This window comes from Choristoneura fumiferana, chromosome 2, assembly GCF_025370935.1.
Source record: "Choristoneura fumiferana chromosome 2, NRCan_CFum_1, whole genome shotgun sequence".
Taxonomy (NCBI): Eukaryota; Metazoa; Arthropoda; class Insecta; order Lepidoptera; family Tortricidae; genus Choristoneura; species Choristoneura fumiferana.
This window is the reverse complement of record NC_133473.1, coordinates 7,834,733-7,854,105: the sequence shown is the minus strand read 5'-3', so window position 1 is coordinate 7,854,105 and position 19,373 is coordinate 7,834,733. Positions and strand designations below refer to the sequence as shown.

General features: G+C 36.6%; 2 protein-coding genes across 12 annotated transcripts in view; both read left to right on the top strand.

The window, feature by feature from the left end:
- Window positions 1-7,509, top strand: part of OtopLa (proton channel otopetrin-like a) — a 65,930-nt gene extending 58,421 nt beyond the window's left edge. For 6 of the 11 annotated variants that reach the window (XM_074106959.1, XM_074106932.1, XM_074106943.1 and 3 more), the window contains 9 exons: window positions 1-161; window positions 441-606; window positions 701-865; window positions 982-1,341; window positions 1,781-1,997; window positions 2,599-2,883; window positions 3,263-3,500; window positions 4,132-4,299; window positions 4,907-7,509. In XM_074106959.1, coding sequence (XP_073963060.1) covers window positions 1-161; window positions 441-606; window positions 701-865; window positions 982-1,341; window positions 1,781-1,997; window positions 2,599-2,883; window positions 3,263-3,500; window positions 4,132-4,299; window positions 4,907-5,047 — 1,901 coding nt within the window. In that variant the 3' untranslated portion in view covers window positions 5,048-7,509. The remainder of the gene's footprint in view (window positions 162-440; window positions 607-700; window positions 866-981; window positions 1,342-1,780; window positions 1,998-2,598; window positions 2,884-3,262; window positions 3,501-4,131; window positions 4,300-4,906) is intronic. The other 5 variants (XM_074106957.1, XM_074106974.1, XM_074106947.1 and 2 more) reach the window with 4 other exon arrangements.
- A 1,541-nt stretch (window positions 7,510-9,050) lies between these two features.
- Window positions 9,051-17,174, top strand: LOC141442004 (uncharacterized). Its single transcript, XM_074106922.1, has 3 exons — window positions 9,051-9,775; window positions 10,433-10,619; window positions 11,937-17,174. The coding sequence occupies exons 1-3, from the start codon at window positions 9,340-9,342 to the stop codon at window positions 12,280-12,282; spliced, it is 969 nt and encodes a 322-aa protein (XP_073963023.1). The 5' UTR covers window positions 9,051-9,339; the 3' UTR covers window positions 12,283-17,174.
- Window positions 17,175-19,373: the final 2,199 nt, after the last annotated feature.

The window sequence follows — 19,373 nt, the reverse complement described above, 5'->3', positions numbered from 1 at the left end:
CCTTTGGCTTGGGCACCATGATCTACAATGGCCTGGAGTTTGGAACCTTCTTCGAACTGCCTCTGGATTCTCCATGCTATTTAATTTTGAAGGGCGTCAACCCTGTTCTGCAAATGGTGTTCACCTTCATGCAGATGTACTTTATCTTCATGAACTCACGAGTAAGTAGTTCGCAATTGTGGATTACTGCGCCCTCTAGCGGGATCCGATTACTTAGGTGCTGCTATCTACCTGTCACAAAACTGTAGGTACCTACTTTTTGAAGCGTAATAAAGTGAACACTTGATAATTTCAAATAATATATTCCCGTGATCAATGCATACAAGAAACATGTTTTTTGTTCTGCATTGGTACGGGTGAAACCCTGCGTTTGTGAAGTTAGCACTTGACGTCCGTTTTTTCTTATATCTTAATATTTAATGTTTTCTCTTTTGTTCCAGTTGAATATACACAGGTTCAAAGTAATAGCCAGATTCGGCTTGATGCACGTCGTGGCAACTAATATTTGTGTGTGGATTCGAACATTAGTTTTAGAATCTCTGAAAGAAATTACTGACTACCACGTGAAGTATCCTCTGGGAGTGCCCGGTGAGACCGTACTCGGAAGTAAGACTTTGTTGGAAAAATAATTTTGTAATTAAAAAAAAAAGAAATGTAGAAAGTCCTTCAACAACATAATGGGTTCTTTTGATTATTTCAGAAGTCATCCGTAAGCACACTCTGAGGCATTCTGGGAAGGTATTCGGAGCGGCCACAACGGCTGCGTCTGCCATTGCTTCAACAGCATCGACCACAGTCAAATCTGCTGGTGAACAAGTATTAAATATCGTTACCAGCACTTCCACACTGGCACCTACTACCACAAGTAAGTGTGTCACGTTAAACCTAATCGTTATTGTTACTAATGTTGTCCCACGTATATTCATACTAAAATTTTGCATGTTACGTGTCAATAAAATTCGTTTTAAACAAATTTTTCAGCGACCACTCCTTCACCGTATTTCAATATGGGCAGTAACCTTCCCAAATCGAAACTTATCGAGACCATTAAGGGTACATACGGGTATGATAATGGAATGGGTTATGGTCGGGACCAAGATGCTTGGCCCAACGACAATCCTTTCACTACTACATCCACTCTTGCACCACGACCGGAGGACAAAGTGACACAGACTCAGACCGCCATGCTGGAAGTATTCCAATGGCTTTACTCATCAACTTTGAAACCGATCGTTAGCACAATGGTGCCTACCTCGACCTCCGGATCGTACGTTACTAACAGGGATGAGTGGGGTAATAGTGTCGAAACCTACCGCGTAGACGAACCACCTCATTCGTCAGGTTTGTCAGAGTATCGTTTTCAATCTACACGTTTCAGTTCGTCGCCCATGCACTTTTTATTTGCAATTGCCTGAAGTAGGTGATTTTTCGTTTCTCTTGTTGTACAGTCATCTTTTTAAATAAGTAGGTTGTCTACCATTAGGTACCTCTCATCTTAAATAGACTGTATGTTTTTAATTTGGTTTTGTGCATGATTGTTGTTAACTTTATGAACCGCAAAGAAATTTATTTTCAAAAAATAATTCCTAATACCTCCCTTTTTTTTGCTTCGATGGCAAAGTACTCTTTTTTCGTTAAGCGTTCTAAATTAATTTACGTTTAGTTTGTAATTGTAAATAAATCATCTTAGAAACGTAGGTATTTGATATTAATTATAGACGTCAATATTTAATTGCAGAGTATTTTATCTCGTTACCAATTGCAATAAATCTCGTTTCAGGTAACAACGCGTCGGAGATATTCGAGTCATTCGACAACCTGAGTCCAGCTGCGCTGATCGCCAATATTGATAACTCAACCGTTTGTGGTCGGAACCCAATTATGGGCACCATCGTCACAGACTCCGCTCCTTATCTCTACCCTTTCATCATCGAGTATTCTCTTATTGGAGCCGCCGTCATCTATGTCATGTGGAAGCACATCGGTCGCTACCCTAGGTAACTACTGTTTAATATAATACCTATAGAAGCATGATGTAACCGAAACGCAACCTAACGTTTAGTGAATTGATAATGTAACGTCAGCAATTACATTTTGTTTAAATAAAAGTAGTTTTTGCATCTCTTCAGCTCCCGGTTTTACATCACACACCTTAGCTTTTATTTATAAATAATCATACAAAGACACTGAACTAAAACTCTAATAAGATAACGGCACCAATTTTCGTGGCAAGTATATAGTATGATATAAATACCTCAAATCAACTTGGAATGTATAGTAACTACAGTATCACAACATAACTATCACCGGAGTATACCCCAGAATAAGCTGCCACTGCAAATTTTTTTACGTACACCCGATATATTTTATTCCCTATTTTTAACGGAATCACGGAATTGAGTGCTGATTTTGATTGCCACGGAAATAGGTGTCTTTACCTTAGATAATAATAGTCACACGCCCTAATATGTTCACATGCTTGACTTAATTCACACCTTAGTAAATAGTAACTAATCATGTAACATTTGATCACTAATGTAAAACCGGCAGCCGAATTTTTATACTATGACTGACGTGATCATATGCGTTTGGTTGCAGCGTGGCCAACGACGAAGATCTGGAAAGACGTCTGGAGGCTGTTCTCTCCCGCAGGGCGGCAGCACTGGCGGCGGCTCAGCGCGGGAACCGTGTCGACTGCGCCGGCGCTTCCAAGGGGCTCTTCTGTGGACTGCTGCTATTGGTCGCTTCGCTAATCTGCTTGATTCTCTTCTTCGTCCTCATAAGACACCAAGAGCTTAAGCGCCTCTCGATCTATTTGGCTGATGTGTCTCATTGCACTCTGATGGTTTTGTCTATACTGGCGATTTTGATTGGATTTATACGGTAAGTTATAGTGTTAATTAATATTATTTTGAATTTCATAATACTTTGAGATGACATATTCCTCGTAGTCTTCTAATTACCTATTTAGAATTTTGTATTTGTTTTTACTGATATTGTTTTTGAACTTCCTTTCCAATAATAGTTTTTATCACTTTAGATTTTACATATTCAGTTTAATATTCAGTTACTTATTTATCTTATGTGTTATTTTTTCCGCTTCCCAACCTTTTTGCCGCACTCCATTTTCCTTATCGCTCCCTTGTAAAATTAAATATCATACCTCTTTACCTGCCTTCACCACACGACCGTGTTGTCATTGCCCCTTCAATTTAATTTTCATTTACCATTTTTGGTTTGTCTTTTGTTTCTTATCGACCAGTGGTCGTGTAATGAGATGGAGCAATAGCCCCCCCTCCTGTACCGAGCCTCTCCGCAGGGTGCAATCGTTGAAGTTCCGCTCAGAAGAACAATCAGACCTGAACGACATCTTGTTGCGTGTGTCGGCCTTCGGTCTCTTCGTGTATGCTGTGTTCAGCGTGATCGCTGGTGGAATGGGCGCCTTCACTCATGAGCCTAACCTGCTCGTCATGATTACCGGATGCTTGAGCGTTCTTCAGGTGAGATCTTATTTTGATGATTAAAAAACCTAGGCTATAACTAATTGCTATTAAAAATAATTTCTTAACACAAATCACCTTTATAACTATTTTAGTATGAAAAAGGATAAGCTATGTGAGTTATGTCTCCTTTACAGAAACTTAAGAGCTTTTCGCTTATGAAAAAAATCTCAGTATTTTTTTTACTGTAATTCCATGTTTAGCAGTAGAATATCCTAGGTTTACCTAAACCCATAGTGACTACCATTTATACACTACACGGCACTGCTTTTTAGATCTGATTGGATGAAACTGGGCTTCAATAAGACCGTCAGTCAGAAATTTTCTTTTTTTTAATCTCTATCTTTTGCGTAAATTAATTAGTAAGTGACTTGGAATCTTTAGCCAAGTTTAGACTTGCAAGAAAAATCGTGCAAGTTGCATTACATTGCGGCGCTCGATTGACCACTACAAACTCGTTAGCTTTACAACTTGCACGATTTTTCTTGCAAGTCTAAACTCGGCTTTACATTATAATAATTGCTTCCCATAATATGTGTAGCCAAGACAGGCATGAAAAATCCAATGCCTTTGATCTAATCACACAGCTAAGTGTAAAGACTAATTACATAAAACTACCTACTCTTTCCAGGTGGTCTTGCAGCTGCTGTTCATTGCAGACGTCTCCCGTCGTCGCGTGCACCTCCCTGAACAGGAAAGGAGCAAGCCAGCACGTCAGGCTGTCACTTTCCTGCTTATCTGCAACGTCACCATGTGGCTCATCTACACCTTCGAGGCACAGAAAGTGCTGGCTAATCCTGTAAGATTATTAATGTTTGTCTCGTTCGCTCTATTTTTTTCGACGGTAGGAAAGGCCTTTACATCATATATTCACAAAATCGTTATTTATTACCTGTAGCGTAGTTTCCATACGCTTTTTTCCCCTTAATTAACTTACCTATGGTTTTTTCCTGAGGCCAATTTTCACAATCACTTTTTTTACCAATTTTAATTGATACTGCAACGGTGTCGGCGGAGCTACGCTTATGCAGAGCTCCTTCTTTTGTGTATTTTTGGCCCCTCGGGCCCAACCAAATTTAACATAACCTAAACCTACCATGTTTCTGTCAATTAAAATTGGAAAAACACGCGATTGTAAAAATAAGCTTCAATAAAAAAAACATTTGGGGAAAAAAGCGAATACAAATTTTGCTACTACGAAATAACGATTTTGGTATAGATAAGTAATTGATCTTACCAACTTCCACGTTTTGGCATATAGGTACCTACCCAGGAGGTGCAGGTTAGAGACCTGTCCGGCGCACTAGAAAAAAAAATCGTCTGTAAACAATCTAAGATTTCCTTGAACTTATTTACTGCTGCTAATAAATAAAATCTGCTTTAATTCCATTATCTGTCTTTTTCAGGTGCAATTGGACTTTTACGGTTACGTCGCCTGGTCATTGGTCCAGCGTTTCACTCTCCCGCTTTGCATCTTCCATCGCTTCCATTCGGCTGTCACCCTGGCTGAGATCTGGAAGACCAGCTACAAAGCGCGCCTGGAGTGAGCGCCTCTGGCCGAAATTCCTGAGCGAAAGGGTCTCGCGATTTGAGGGTTCCGTACAAAGCCACATTTTAATACTCATTAGCAGGTGCTACTTACAGAGAATAAAACCAGAGAACCCTCATAACAGAATAAGGAATGTACATGTGAGAATCCAATCGTTGACAACATCCTGGACTATACTGGGAAACTACTGATTTCGTCCTTATCCGGGGCAGCAATTTCGTAGTTAGATCCAAATAAATTGGTCAAAATCATCTCGCTAATTAAATGTCTTAATTCTAGAAACGTGTAACGAATTTTGCGAAGCTGTGAAATTATGTTTACAGTAGAATTATACCGATTGCTATCCCGGAGTGAATAGTCAGCAGGAAGTAGATCGAGGCTTTGTTTATCAGTTGTTGCTTTATCACTTGTTTTGTTTTATACCTTGTTTTGTCACATTCCATATACGTTACAGTTTCATAATAAATTAGGTTTCTTCGAAGACTGACTGTGGAGACTAACGTGACCAAACATTTTTACAATTTTCATTGCCTACAATGGTTTTCTTGTGTAGGTATGTACGTAAACACAATTTGCTCACAATTCTGATTCATATCTTGCGGTTTTTAAATTTTAGTAAGAATGCTTTCTTACAAATCAAGTGAAATTGATTGATCGATACAAGATAATAGTCATAATCCCAGTTGTGAAGAGTTCCCTCCTTTGTTAGGAATAATTTGTGTGCCATGGTTTTAGGGTTAAGGCTCAATTAAAATTTGACAATATTTTACATTTCTCTTCGTTTGTATGTATTTGAGAGGGCTACCAACGCTGAGAGTAAATTTATTTATGAGATATTTTATGATTTGGAATATATTCCTTTGATGGACTAACCGCATTTTAAAAGTTAACACATTTTAGAAACTTAACATTAAATTAATTGCTATATTAAAGTTTCAGAAGATTTATTAGCCGACACAATAGATTACTATTTAAATAAGCAAGTAGAGTTATATCGGAAGTTTAATATTAAAATTTCGGAATATTTATAATCGTAAGTCGGTAGTTGATTAGAGGGAAGTATCTAATTATAATGTACTTAATTTAGAAGTACATACAGATTGTAATGTACTTTTCCAGCCGCAGTTAACTGCTTGATACTGATCATCTTTTGGGTAGCTATACTTACATAAATTATATGAGTCAAAGACAATTTTTTATTGCATGGGGCCATAACAAAAATTGTTATTCATCATAGTGTTATCGAAGATCTTTATCGTCATCTAAAACAAGATTAATTAACGATCTTATATCGCCCTAATGTTGACGAATGGAAAATCAACTTTGAAAAAATATGGATTCTACTAAGACTAAGTCAGGTTTATTAAACATCACTAATCTTTATTCACATTACGCCTGGCGTTGAACACCGAGTACCTTTTATACATTTATATTGACTCTCTGGCGTTTTATCAGAACAGCAGGCAGGAGCACTGTTTACGTTGCACGAAAAATGGTCACGGCTAATATTTTCGGAATGGTCTTTGTGTGCAATCTATTTTTATAGGCTTAACTGATTTTTACATACGATAATAGATGGTGTTGATACGAATGCGTCGTTTATACGTGATATTATTTCGATGTTACGGATTTTGTATAAAATAGCTAATAATTTATTTATTTATAACACGTTTATTAACATTGTAAATTAACTCGTAACTTAAATAAAACCTAATCGCGGTAAGAGGGAGTGTGTGTGCATCAAGGAAGCGTGGTGTGTATCTAGTTAGTTTTTGAATGGTTTTTATTATAATTTAATGTTAAAAGTAAAGTTCGTAATTTATTACTAATGCTAAGAAACTAGAACTGCAAGGTCGTCGTGTTGATTTCCGGAAGCTTAGACCTATGCCAGCGTCGGGGAGCGAGCAACGCTTGCAAGATTATTTGGGTGTTTCATCGACCGTCGCCATTGTTTTTTGGGAAGACTGACAAAATGAGTGTCACAAAGAACGGAAACTCTGTTTCAAACCCAAACGTTTCATCATTTCATCACTCTCAATCCGATGTAGGTACAGATGTGCATCGAATTACTGGCTAACGATATCTTCAGTCAATGCATTACGGCGGTTAAAACGCTTGAATGATCAACCACCTTTCTTGCGACCAAGGCTTGATTCATCACTGCCGGTATTTATAACAACAGTACTTTTAATAGTAAGACTTTGATAAATCTATACTATATCTACTTATCAACTTGTTCAATTTTGTAGGTGATATTTTACTGTGTACCTAAATGTTTGGGACAGATGTACCGGCGTTTATACATTAGGTTAGGTTTAAACAGTGTAATCGAACCTATGTGGATACTCAATCAGTAAAGTGTTGGATACCTAGATACCAAAAATTAAAATTTGGAAATTCTACTTTATAGTATATGATTAAAAATAAATGTCTATTGAATAAATAAAATAATATATGTGATCGTACGTTTTATTTATCTCATTACTTATGGGCATGGCGTTATGGCTGTTGTAGTGACTGGCTACAGTGTAAGTAAATATCGTTCATTACGGTTGTTATCCATATCATCTAATGTGTAATGATTTAAGGCATCTTAGACATTATTGATGCAGTCTGGCTATTTGTACAGTCGAGGTCAAAGATATCTTTACACTTTTATCTGACAATCTTAATTATTATAAGTTTTTGTTAAAAATTACATTTTTAATACAAGACTTTTTTAACTGTACTTTTTGTTGACTGTACTTGCATTGTCATCCAAGCTACATTTTCGTACCAAATTTCAAGTCGATGCCTTTTACCGTTGAGGAGTTCTGTTCTGCGCTGACAATCCTGGCCGGTATACCAAGATTTCACTACTAGACTATTGTATTGTCACCAAATTTACATAAGTGTGCCAAATTTCAAGTCAATCGGACCACTGGAAGTGGGTCAAATTTAGCTTCCAAGATTTGACCCAAATAAACAAATAAATAAATAAACAGGGCAAGTTAAACAAAAGCTTGTAATAAAATAACCTAACCATAAAAATGACATTTTTAATACAAGCTTTTTTTGCTGACTGTACTTTTTGTTGGCTGTACTTTCACACAAACTACATTTGCATACCAAATTCGATTCGATTCGATTCAAGTCGATGCTATTAAATTGAAGAGTTCCGTCCTGCGGAGACGATCCTGGCTGGACTACCAGGATGTCACTACTAGATTATTGTTTTGTCACACGATTTACATAAGTACCTACTTATTCCAAATTTCAAGTCAATCTGACTACTGGAAGGTGGTCAAATTTAACTTGCAAGATATGACGACAAGATATCAAGATATCAAGACAGACATACAGACAACGGGACAGGTGAAACTGAAAAAAAGCTTAAAAAATCATCAATTACAATCTGCTGTCTCTTTTGATTTATTTAATTTCATAGTTTATAGCCACGGAAGAATAAAACATTTTTTTTATTCTTCCGTTTGTAGCTGTACAGTGTACGAATATTTGCGCGCTTGTGTGTGATTCCCTTTTTACCTAATAAGTGTGTGTGACCGATATATTTTTATTCCTGTGATATTATTATGAGTTGCCAACTTAGAGTATTACAGTGATACCATGTAGGTATTAGGTCCTACTCTAAGGTTGCCAATTTTTGTTATATTTATAGCCATTTCGAGCTGCCAAGACAATGCTGCAGGGCTACTACGAAATTCGAAATTCGTATCGTACCGTCCCTCTTACTCATATTAAATTTTATACTTAAGTGTCAGCGGGACGGTACGACACGAAATTAAATTTTCGATTTTCGTAGTAGCCCTGTAGCTCCCTCTCGCTCTCGTATTAAATAGTATAAGTGTCAGAGGGACCGCACGACATGAACTTCGAGTTTCGAGTTTCGTAGTAGCCCTGCTGCTGATCCTACTTTTTACGTATGTAAGAGGTAAATCCCTTTACCTTCTAAAAGGCGATAAATTTTAAAACATTTTATATCTGTCAGTTTTGACCGAGCGTTTTGACAGTCGAGTAGCCTGATTACAGTCCGAATTGGAAATTCATCTAATTATCCTCAGTCTAACCTTCTTCATCTTCAGTTTCCCAAGAGGAACGGAGAATCCCGAAGGAATTATATCATACAATGTGGACATTGTTTGTTCTAAGGAGATTTGTGTAAGCAAGATTTGCGAAGTTGGTTGGATGAATGAGTAATTTTCTTCGTAAATGATCTCATAAGAACGAGTTGTTTGTGTGAAAGTGATCGTGGAAACCCTACATATTCATAATATTGTGTAATTGTTCACGATGTTATTACGTTGTGCAGTGTTAGTGTTCTACTTAAATTTTGTGAGTACGGAGGTTATTCATTCTGGTAAGAGTGCAATTAGTGATGTTGACGATATATTTTCCTTATGGCCGTCGATTCACAATGGAGTTAAGTTGATGAGGTTACGAAAACGAGAAGCGGAGACACAAAAACCCGAGTTACCGACGACAGTGAAACCGATTCAGTCTCTTGACCAATCGGCGGGGCAGTCGCTTGAGCAAGTACCGGCACAAAAACCCGCACAGCACTCTCAGCAGATACTCGTACAAGAACCTGCGAAACCGCCCTCTGAAGCATCTGAAAATACATTCAGGCAATTGACTGAATCGCCGGTTGCCTTAAACAAATCAGAGAATGCTCCTGTAACTAACTCAAATCCGAAAGATGAACATCCAGTAACAAATGATATCAAAGGTATCTTTTTACAATTTTGCTTCCTTATTTATCCTCTTTTTATTTCTCCTACGTCAAAATTAATGTCATTTTCAAATATTTAAATCAATTTATCTGGATTGAAATAAAGTATTATAATAGATTCATGAGTCATTTGCTTATGAATAGTCTTGGTATGCCTGGCATGTTTCAAACCAATCCATGGCTCCTTTTCAAGGTAAGCTCTAATAAAAAACCAACCATATTAATGTAAGCAAAGCATATTAATGTGTGAGAGACTCATGCATTGATTTTAATAAATGTATCTGTTTCTCATGGTAGTTCTAATTCAATGGCTTCCTAAGATTGCTTAGTCCTAAGGTCACTCACTGAACAACAGCTAACCAATAGTGTCTTTTCCAACCTCAACTTTGGTGTAATCATCAATAGTATAGACATAGACGGAGTTACATTTTCAACAACTGTTAAATTAAAATGTAAAATTAAAGTCACATAAACACTTATGATTTCCAAACACACTTTAACTACTATTTTTTATGAAAGAAAAACAATACTTTGGTACTTTAAATATGTAGTTCATATTAGTGGTTTTTAAAGGCTTTTTTCACCACAGTTTAATTTAATGCTGAATGTGAAATCAAATTTATGAATTATACTATAACACTCCTGTTTTTAAAGTTCCAGTGAATCCAGCGCATAATGTCAATTTGGCAAATGGTACAGAAACAAAATCAGAAGTCAACGCGACAGTGACAGGCGCACCTCCGAAGATCAATTTAAGTGACCCTGGAGTTTTAAAGAGAGCCTTCATTGTGTTTGGAGGATTTGCCCTCCTTGGGGCCGCCTACTACTTCATATTTTATAGGTAAGTCTGATATGTTAGGCTACAAATTTGCATTATTTCATTTTATACCCTTTTATTTATTTTTTATTTTTTTATTCGACTGGATGGCAAACGAGCAAGTGGGTCTCCTGGTGGTTAGATACATTTTAGACTGTTGTAATAATATCCCAAAACACAAAGCTGGTGACCCTCATCTAAGTCTGTAAGTAAGACATGCCCACTCCATCTAAGCTGTCGCTGCATCAAGCTTCTAGATGCCAAACATTCCAGAATAACATAGGCAAAATTAAATTGAAATTGAAATTGAGCGTTAGCCATAAATCTAGTTATATTATAAAAATAATTGTACCACACTTATAATTTATAACTAGTTATGCATGGAGGATGGAAGGAGGAAAAATTTACACTTTTTCATGTTAAACCCATTCAACATGATAAACACTAAATAAACTTCATGTCCTGTTGATTATAAATATTATATTATTAATAATTGGACATCCTTTATTAACCTTTTAACTGCTAATACGTTTTTTTTCATACATGCCCGTGTAGCCACCTTCAACAAAACTATGACATTTTGTCTTAAATATAAGTTTGCAGCGAAATGAGCTGGATAATTTGTGTCTTATAATTCAGCCCCCGTACAGGTGTGGTGTCGGGTTAGAATTACACCTCTCCATTAAGCGGCGACTGAGGATATAGGTTAAGGTATACCGTAGGCGACAGCCTAGCAACCTGTCACTATTGTACCGTCTTTGTCTAACTCAAAACCTAAAATTGCTAAAAGTGGCTTCGAAGTATTAACATTTAGTTTGCTCTGCCTACCCTTGTTTGGGAATACAGGCGTGATGTTTGTGTGTGTGTTATAATTCAGACGATTGTGGTTAAAGGGTTAATGACGCACTACCTGAAACTACCGTGAGACTCACTCATATTAAATGATATTGTAATGGATAAGTCACGTCTTAAATCGAGTTTAGCTCTAAAAAGCCAGAATAAATAACAGGATAACTTTTATCTCGGAAAAATCTCAAGATTACGTGATAAAAGAATTATTCACATCAGCTGGTAATACACATAAACATACAATACATATGTTATAATTATGTAAATTCAGACAAAAGGGATTGGTATTCTGTATGAAAATGAATTGCTTACTTTTCTTGATCAATACCTCTATCTCTAACCAAAAATATTGTGATTTATTGCTCCATTTGATATGGTAGCAAACAAATGTATATATTTTTTGGGACTGTATAAATAACAACAAGTGGCCTTGTGATGTTATAAATTAAAGTTAATATATATTATCCTAAAGCCTATTTTTTTTGTTTCCAGGAAAAAAAATAGTAACAATGATGCTAAAAATACACACAGCTCAATTGATCCAAATCAATTCCGTTATGGTGTTCTGCAATCTGAAGATAAGAGGAATAACCTTGAATTGTCTCGAGTACCCCTTACCATGGAATCTGATGACGATGATGACGAGGATCTGGAGATATTTGATCTTGGCCAGAAGAAAAAGTCACTGTCTTACATCAACTTGGAACAACATGATGAGGATATAGTCCTGAATGATTCCAGGAGTATAGACATGGAAAACCTCCTTGTTGACATTGAGGATAAGAATTCAGACACCCTGATTAACTGGTCAAGCAGTGGTAGCAAGTCAATATTATAATAAGTTACTAGATAGCGTGTTCTGAAAATAATAATTTACTTTGAAGGAATTGTTGCATTTAAGAGGATCTTATTGGAAGTTCATTTATTGTTGTAGTTAGATCTTGCATTACGAGTATAGACACTTGTTTGATTTATAATATAATATTTAGATTTAGATATCTGTATGTTAGAGATGCCTTACTGCTCGTCAAAGGCTTCCCTTTTAATATTGGAAATGCCATAATTATACATGCAAATCACTTGAGTGTTAAAAGCTATTCAGTTTTGTACTTACTGTTCATAGACATCATGTTATATCTGATTGCATCGAGGTTAAGAGCAATGAATACTAATGGACTCAATGAAGGTCATGCCAAAATCGTAAACGAGTTTGAAGCTATTAGAGCAATTCCATTGCGTGCTCTCTAAGGCGAGGATATTTAGTCATGCCTGCTAATAACACCTTAGATTATAACCTTTGCATTTGGTTACATTGTGTTCTTAGCTTTGTACTATGGCGAACGGTTCATTAGCCATGCTCGAATCTATATTATCGTCACCCCCATGCTAAAGTCGCGAATCTGCTATCTAGGAAAAAAATAGATTTGAACCCAAGGTGTTGATCATTGAGTTCAAAATCTTATTTTTGCTAAATAGCAGATTCGCGACTTTAGCATGGGGGTGACGTTATGATCGTGTTTTGCGTTGGTTGAATACCTTGTAAATTATATATTTTTCTAAATTTATTGAAGAAGCTTATGCTAAAGCTTAATTTTGCAAATACGCATTTAAAATTGTTAAGTAGGAATTCCATCTATTCCTAATCTGTTGACATTGGACTAAATAAGAAATTGCACCAAAGTATGAGGTTGTGTTAAGAGTTATTTCTACGTTTGCTAGGTTGAATATAAGAGGTGGTGTTGCATTTGAAAAGTATTGTTGGTGCACAGGTTCTCAGTTTGAGGGGCTTAGCATTTCAATAGGTCACACCATAAGACTTTGATAAGCTCTAATTGTTATTGTCCAGGCCTGTTTTAAAAAGTTTTGTTTTGGTAAAATGACGGTATTTATTTATCAACATTTTGTTTACAGCGAATTTTTGTTTAAATAAACTTCTGGTTCGTTATGTTTTTGTATGTTGTGCTTGCAGACTTATTTACTGTTTTTTTTTTCACTTGTGAGGAATGGAGAAAGATTTGCGATTAGCCAGTTTGCAATCACTGTTATCAATTCCGATCGATTTTTCGTATGATAACTTAAATTTCTCGTTTTTTTTTTCCTTTTTTCTTTCAAAATTAGTTATTTAAAAATGGCAAAGGATGCAGTTATTATTTACTATAAGTAATAAAAAAAATATTAAGGTATAATTGAGTCCAAGTTAAATGAAGTGCCATTTCATTTGACTGTCGAAAAGTCGCCTCTACGTTGTACGTGTACTGTATTTGCCATATTTTTAAGAAAAGTGGTAAAATGATGCAATGTTTACCTACATACTTCTTAAAAATTCATTGATGTTAAATTTTATTTAACTTAAATTTTAGTTAAAAGCTAAAACTTGTTTTTTCAAAGCCAGTTGCGAATATTTCCAAGCTTAATATATTTATTATAATTTAAGGTTAAACTTGCTTAATTCTAAGTTATAAGCTCGAAGAATATAAAAGTTGAACTGGCAATGAGCGGGCCACATCGCTCGAAGAACAGATAAATGTTATGGGAGAAAAGTCCTCGAGGAGCGACCACAAACCGGGAGATGAAGTGTTGGCTGGCCTCCCATTAGGTGGACTGACGACATCGCGAGAGTTGCGGGCAACCGGTGGCTGCAGGTGGCGAGCTGTCGTTCATTGTGGCGTTCTATGGGGGAGGACTTGGTTCAATAGTGAATGATTTCCCGCTGGCTATGATGATGACTTCTTAGTTGCACAGGCAACAAGGCGAAATTCGTCTGGAACCTGATGATGAGTTAGGTTAAAAGCAAGACGATTAAGTCACCTTTTAAAAACTTACTTGTGACTAAAATATTTTTTTTTACTTTTTGTTGTTAAATTTGTTGCGATAGATGATACGATAGTTGCGGTTATCGTCGCTTAGATATAATATTCTAAGTTAATATATTATTTTTGTATATTTTTTAATATGTTAGTTATATTTTTGAGAATATGTTAAGTGGTTAGGTTATCTGTGAGAGAAAAAATTGTTTTGGTTTTGTCATATAAAATTTGGCCAACCCTTTAAAATTATAGGGACCGCTAATAATCTGTAAACTTATACATAGGTACCTATGCATATTCGAAGAACTAGCCGCTAAGCATTACCGAGTGATCTTCACCCTTTTTAGGGTTCCGGAGCCAAAATGGCAAAAACGGAACCCTTATAGTTTCGCCATGTCTGTCCGTCCGTCCGCTGCTTTGCTCAGGGACTATCAATGCTAGAAAGCTGTAATTTTGCACGGATATATGTAAACTATGCCGACATAATGGTACAATAAAAAACAAAAAAAAATTTTTTTAGGGTACTTCCCATAGATGTAAAGAGGGGGTGATTTTTTTTTTCTCGTCCAACCGTATAGTGTGGGGTATCGTTGGATAGGTCTTTTAAAACCATTAGGGGTTTGCTAAGACGATTTTTCAAAGATTTGTTTGCGAAATATTCAACTTAAGTGCAAATTTTCATTAAAATCGAGCGTCCCCCTCTAAAATTTAAACCAGTGGGTGGAAAAATTTGAAAAAATTTAGGATGGTAGTACTAAGTATATCAAACTTTCAAGGAAAACTATAACGGTTAAGGTTGCTTGAGGATGATTAGTAGTTTAAAAGTAAATAGCAGCCTAAGGTATAAAATATACCTAAACTATGGAAAATTCCGTATAAAATACGAAATTCTTAGAAAAATATTACTTAATTGTTTCGTGATGGCTACGGAACCCTATTTTGGGCGTCTCCGACACGCTCTTGGCCGGTTCTCATGAGACATATTTGATTAAATTACTAATTTAAACGATTCAACTCACGATTGTCAGGAGAGCCAAGCCGAGAGAAAACCGGGAGAGGAGTTGTACCATTTAATTTAGTAATTTAATTAGAAATATCTCTTTTGTTTCTGTTTTGTTTTGTCAACTTAGTTGGACGTAGTTTCACAAAAAGGATCCGAAGCACTGTCATGTTATTATTTAACTTCGCTTTTGTAGCTACTGAAACTAGATCCAAAATAGAAAATTGAATTGTTGAGGGTTGGATCCTTTTTTGCTAATAATACGACCAGTTGAGAAATACATTTAAACCAGCGTTTTTCCCATTAACGTAAGTTACATTATACAAGCTGTTTATCGAAGGACCTGACATTAACCGTGAAGATAAGCCGGAGTGTGCAATTTTTACTTAACTGGCAAATCTTGAAGTTATCAAGCGGGTTATCAATTCGATGTTTACACTGTGATCGCGCGTTGCGACTCACCTTGCTGATAAAGCAGAAAAACAATTTAAGGGCGTTTATACCTGCTGAGCTGGCAACGTTGCATTTTTGTTAGTTTTTCTCGATTAATCTATAAAAATTGAAATGAAAATTAAAAGTGTGGTCTGATAGAACTCTTCTTAATAGTATATAAATTAATGTGTCTAGGTACTCCAATAATTATTCGTTATACTTTTATTTTCTTTAAAAACCGTTAATAAACATTAATTCGTTTTTAAAGAATATAAAAAACTATCACGAAGAGAAAAACTAAGAAATATGCAAAGTTGCCAGCTCAGCAGGCAGTAAAGATGTAAAAGAAAAAAGTACCTACCTACCAGTTAAGTTTCCAAGACTAGTAAATGTGGAGAAATAACTCACGGTGGATGCAGGTCGCTTCCAACCGAAGCAACTGGAGTCTATGGGGGAGGCCTATGTCTAACAGTGGATGTCCTTCGGTTGATATGATGATTAAAAGTTAGCGTGGTTACTTCATGCATTCCTTCTTCACACTGTTCATACAGTTTGCAATATTATAAGGCATTTAATACAAGCTTTTCAGTTTTGTCGTAGAAGGTGGCATCTTGGCTTTTTTAACTTACCTATGTGTTATGTAGAACAAAAGTTATTAGAGAAAATAAAACAATTTTTCTACAGAAATCTAAAAATGTTGCACAGTAAAGTGAAAAATATCGGCATTGGTGCCACTATCTGTGATGGAAGTACGCTTCTAAACTGTTATTTCCATTTTAAACCGAATGGTTTAAATCTTCTGGCGTACAGTAGTTTTGGTAGACAACAGTAAAGTTTATGACTAGTTCTTTCTCTATAAATTGTGAATCATAGCTGGCTAGATATATACGTATAGCATAACCATCAACATATCAATAGCAGTAAGGATCGTAGGTCCATAGATAAGTTATACAAATCCCCTTTTCTTTATGCATAAAAATTCTGGAAATACACACACACACAAACATCACGCCTGTATTCCCAAATGGGGTAGGCAGAGCACACGAAACGTTACCGTTTTGGAACCACTTTTAGCAATTATAAATAGGTTTAAAGTTTGACAAAAACGGTACAATAGTGACAGGTTGCTAGCCTGTTGCCTACGGTATAATTCTGGAAATATTAAAGCTAAATTAGGTTTTGTCTGTATGGCAAATGTAATCAAAGTGACAGATAAAGACAGAATGATTTTTAACTAACAAAAGCTTACAGGCGTTTATGATTTAGGGGACTTCTCTTTTATATCGGATCACTATAAAGCTTCGGACTGTGATAGTAGACAAGAGAGTATTTATACATAATGAAAAATTTATATTTTTTGGACGGATAACTAGTGTTATTGTTTGCATGTCGTGATAGCGGAAGTATTAGGCTCTATGTCTCACTAAAAACTGTTATTTGATGTGCGCATTGTATTGTAACTTTGTGTCTACTAATAAAGATATATTACTATGTTTGTCTTTATATTTTCAAATCAACTTTGATATCAAGTTTTATGGGTCTACGCCATAAACTCTATCATAGACTCTATGGGGTCCTGCCGCACATCGACTCTGAAAAGATTTGCATCAGCGCCTGGTCGACACAACAAGTCGAGTCGAGTCGAGACTAAAGGGCCTATCTATTCAACTACCTATCCAACGAGGAAACGCTGCCAACCTTTTGGAAACAATGCCATGCACGGGGGCCTAGTTTTAAGGAATTAGTTTTTATTTAGGTACTTACTTATCTTCTTTTTTTTTACAATAAGTATAAATAAGTTCCAATGTTTTATAAAAAAAAAAAAAAAAATATCTTGTGACCTTCTGGCTATAAGGCTGTATCCACTCTTGCGTTGATTTTCAAGTCTTGTGTGTGACGTGACCCGTTTGCCAATCGGAAACAAAAGAATATCACGAGTACATTTTTACGGCGCTTCGCTGACACGAAGACTGCCAAAAAACTTTACAGACTGAGATAGACAAAAGCTTGATTGTAGACATTGAAAAACGCAGGCAGTTACGTGAGTCGGCGCACGTACGGGCCGTCTGGCTGATATTGAGACAAACGAACCGGAGCAGCGCGTGTCGACTTACATATAGTCAAGATAGCAAAAGAACTTAGATGTCCGAATTCCGAATAGCAGTAGACGTTTCAAATAAAAAAAAAACGACTAGGTAAGTTCGAGTCAGACTTGCACACGAATATCTAGAGCCGAGGGGCTCCTAAGCATATGTACGCAATGTGGGGTACAGTCAACGTCATAAATAGGTGATCACTTTTGTACCTTGTCACTTTAACGTCATGTTTGAAAAGCCATACGAAATTGTGTAACGACTGAAAGCGACAAGGTACAGAAATGATCACTTATTTATGACGTTGACGTACCTAATGTTACATAGTTTGTTGATATCGACAGTCAGACAAGTAAAATTATGATTTTTATATTTTTCTTATTGATTTTGCTAGAAGAGCTACCTTCATACAAAATTTCAAGTTTCTGGGGCAGCCGGAAGTACCGTATAAATATTTCAGTTCAGGCAATTTGTATGGGAACACATTTTTTAATGACTCTTTTGATTGCATTGACTTCGAAGTTTGATTTTTTTTCACAGCTTCAACGGACTGTAGACCTGAGTATATGGTTTTAATTTCAACTTGATACCTTCACGCGTTCCAGATAAGGGGTCTTGACAGACAGACGGACGGACAAAAAAGTGATCCTATATTAATAAGGGTTCCATTTTTCCTTTCGAGGTAGGTACGAAACCCTAAAAAGACAAAATAGCCTACACTACACATAGCTTAACCGACTTAGAAAAGATGAAAACCTCCGACATGGTCATTTCAATGTTCAATGCTCAAAAACGACTGAACCGATTTATATCAAACATAGCGAAGAACCTGAACTAGCTTTCATGTAAAAAAATCTGCATCGAAAACGGTCCATCCGTTTGTGAGCTACGATGCCACAGACGGACAGACATTGGCGTCAAAATTACAACACCCCTCTTTTGCGTCGGGGGGTTAATAAATATGTAAAGGGACCGCCGGCGCGTGTTAGAGTGCGGCTCCACTGAGGTGGAGCGGAGAGGAGATGTGTAGGGATCGACCAATCATATTACATCTCGTCTCCGAGATGTTGATTTTACCTAATATGATTGGTCGTTCCTACACGTCTCATCTCCGCTCCGCTCGTCTCCGCCTCAGTGGAGCCGCAGCCTTAACCTCTCCACCGCCCCAGTCATCTAGTCGTGACAGCCAATGGAATGCCTCACGCCACGGTCATCTACACATGACCAACATTCAACTCGAAATTTAATCCTTCTACAATGGAATTAAAAATCAAGTTGATTTGTCGCTGGCTTTTCTGTGGCGTACAGAGTACGTCACTTCGTTTGTTTTGTGGCGGGGAAGAGGTTGCTCTGACATGGGCAGCAACTGACGTTGTAAACTACCTTTACACAGGTTTTGTACGTCAGTAGATCAGCGAAACAGTGAATGATGATTGATCGACGTGCGTGGCTCGTGACATGCAGATAATATAGCGTATTATGCTACGCCATCACATTCCCGTATATCTAATTATGTCATTCTGGACAAAAAACTGCAATACAATGCAATGACTCTTCATTGAACACCAACACGTATATAGAAGCAGTATAGAAAATA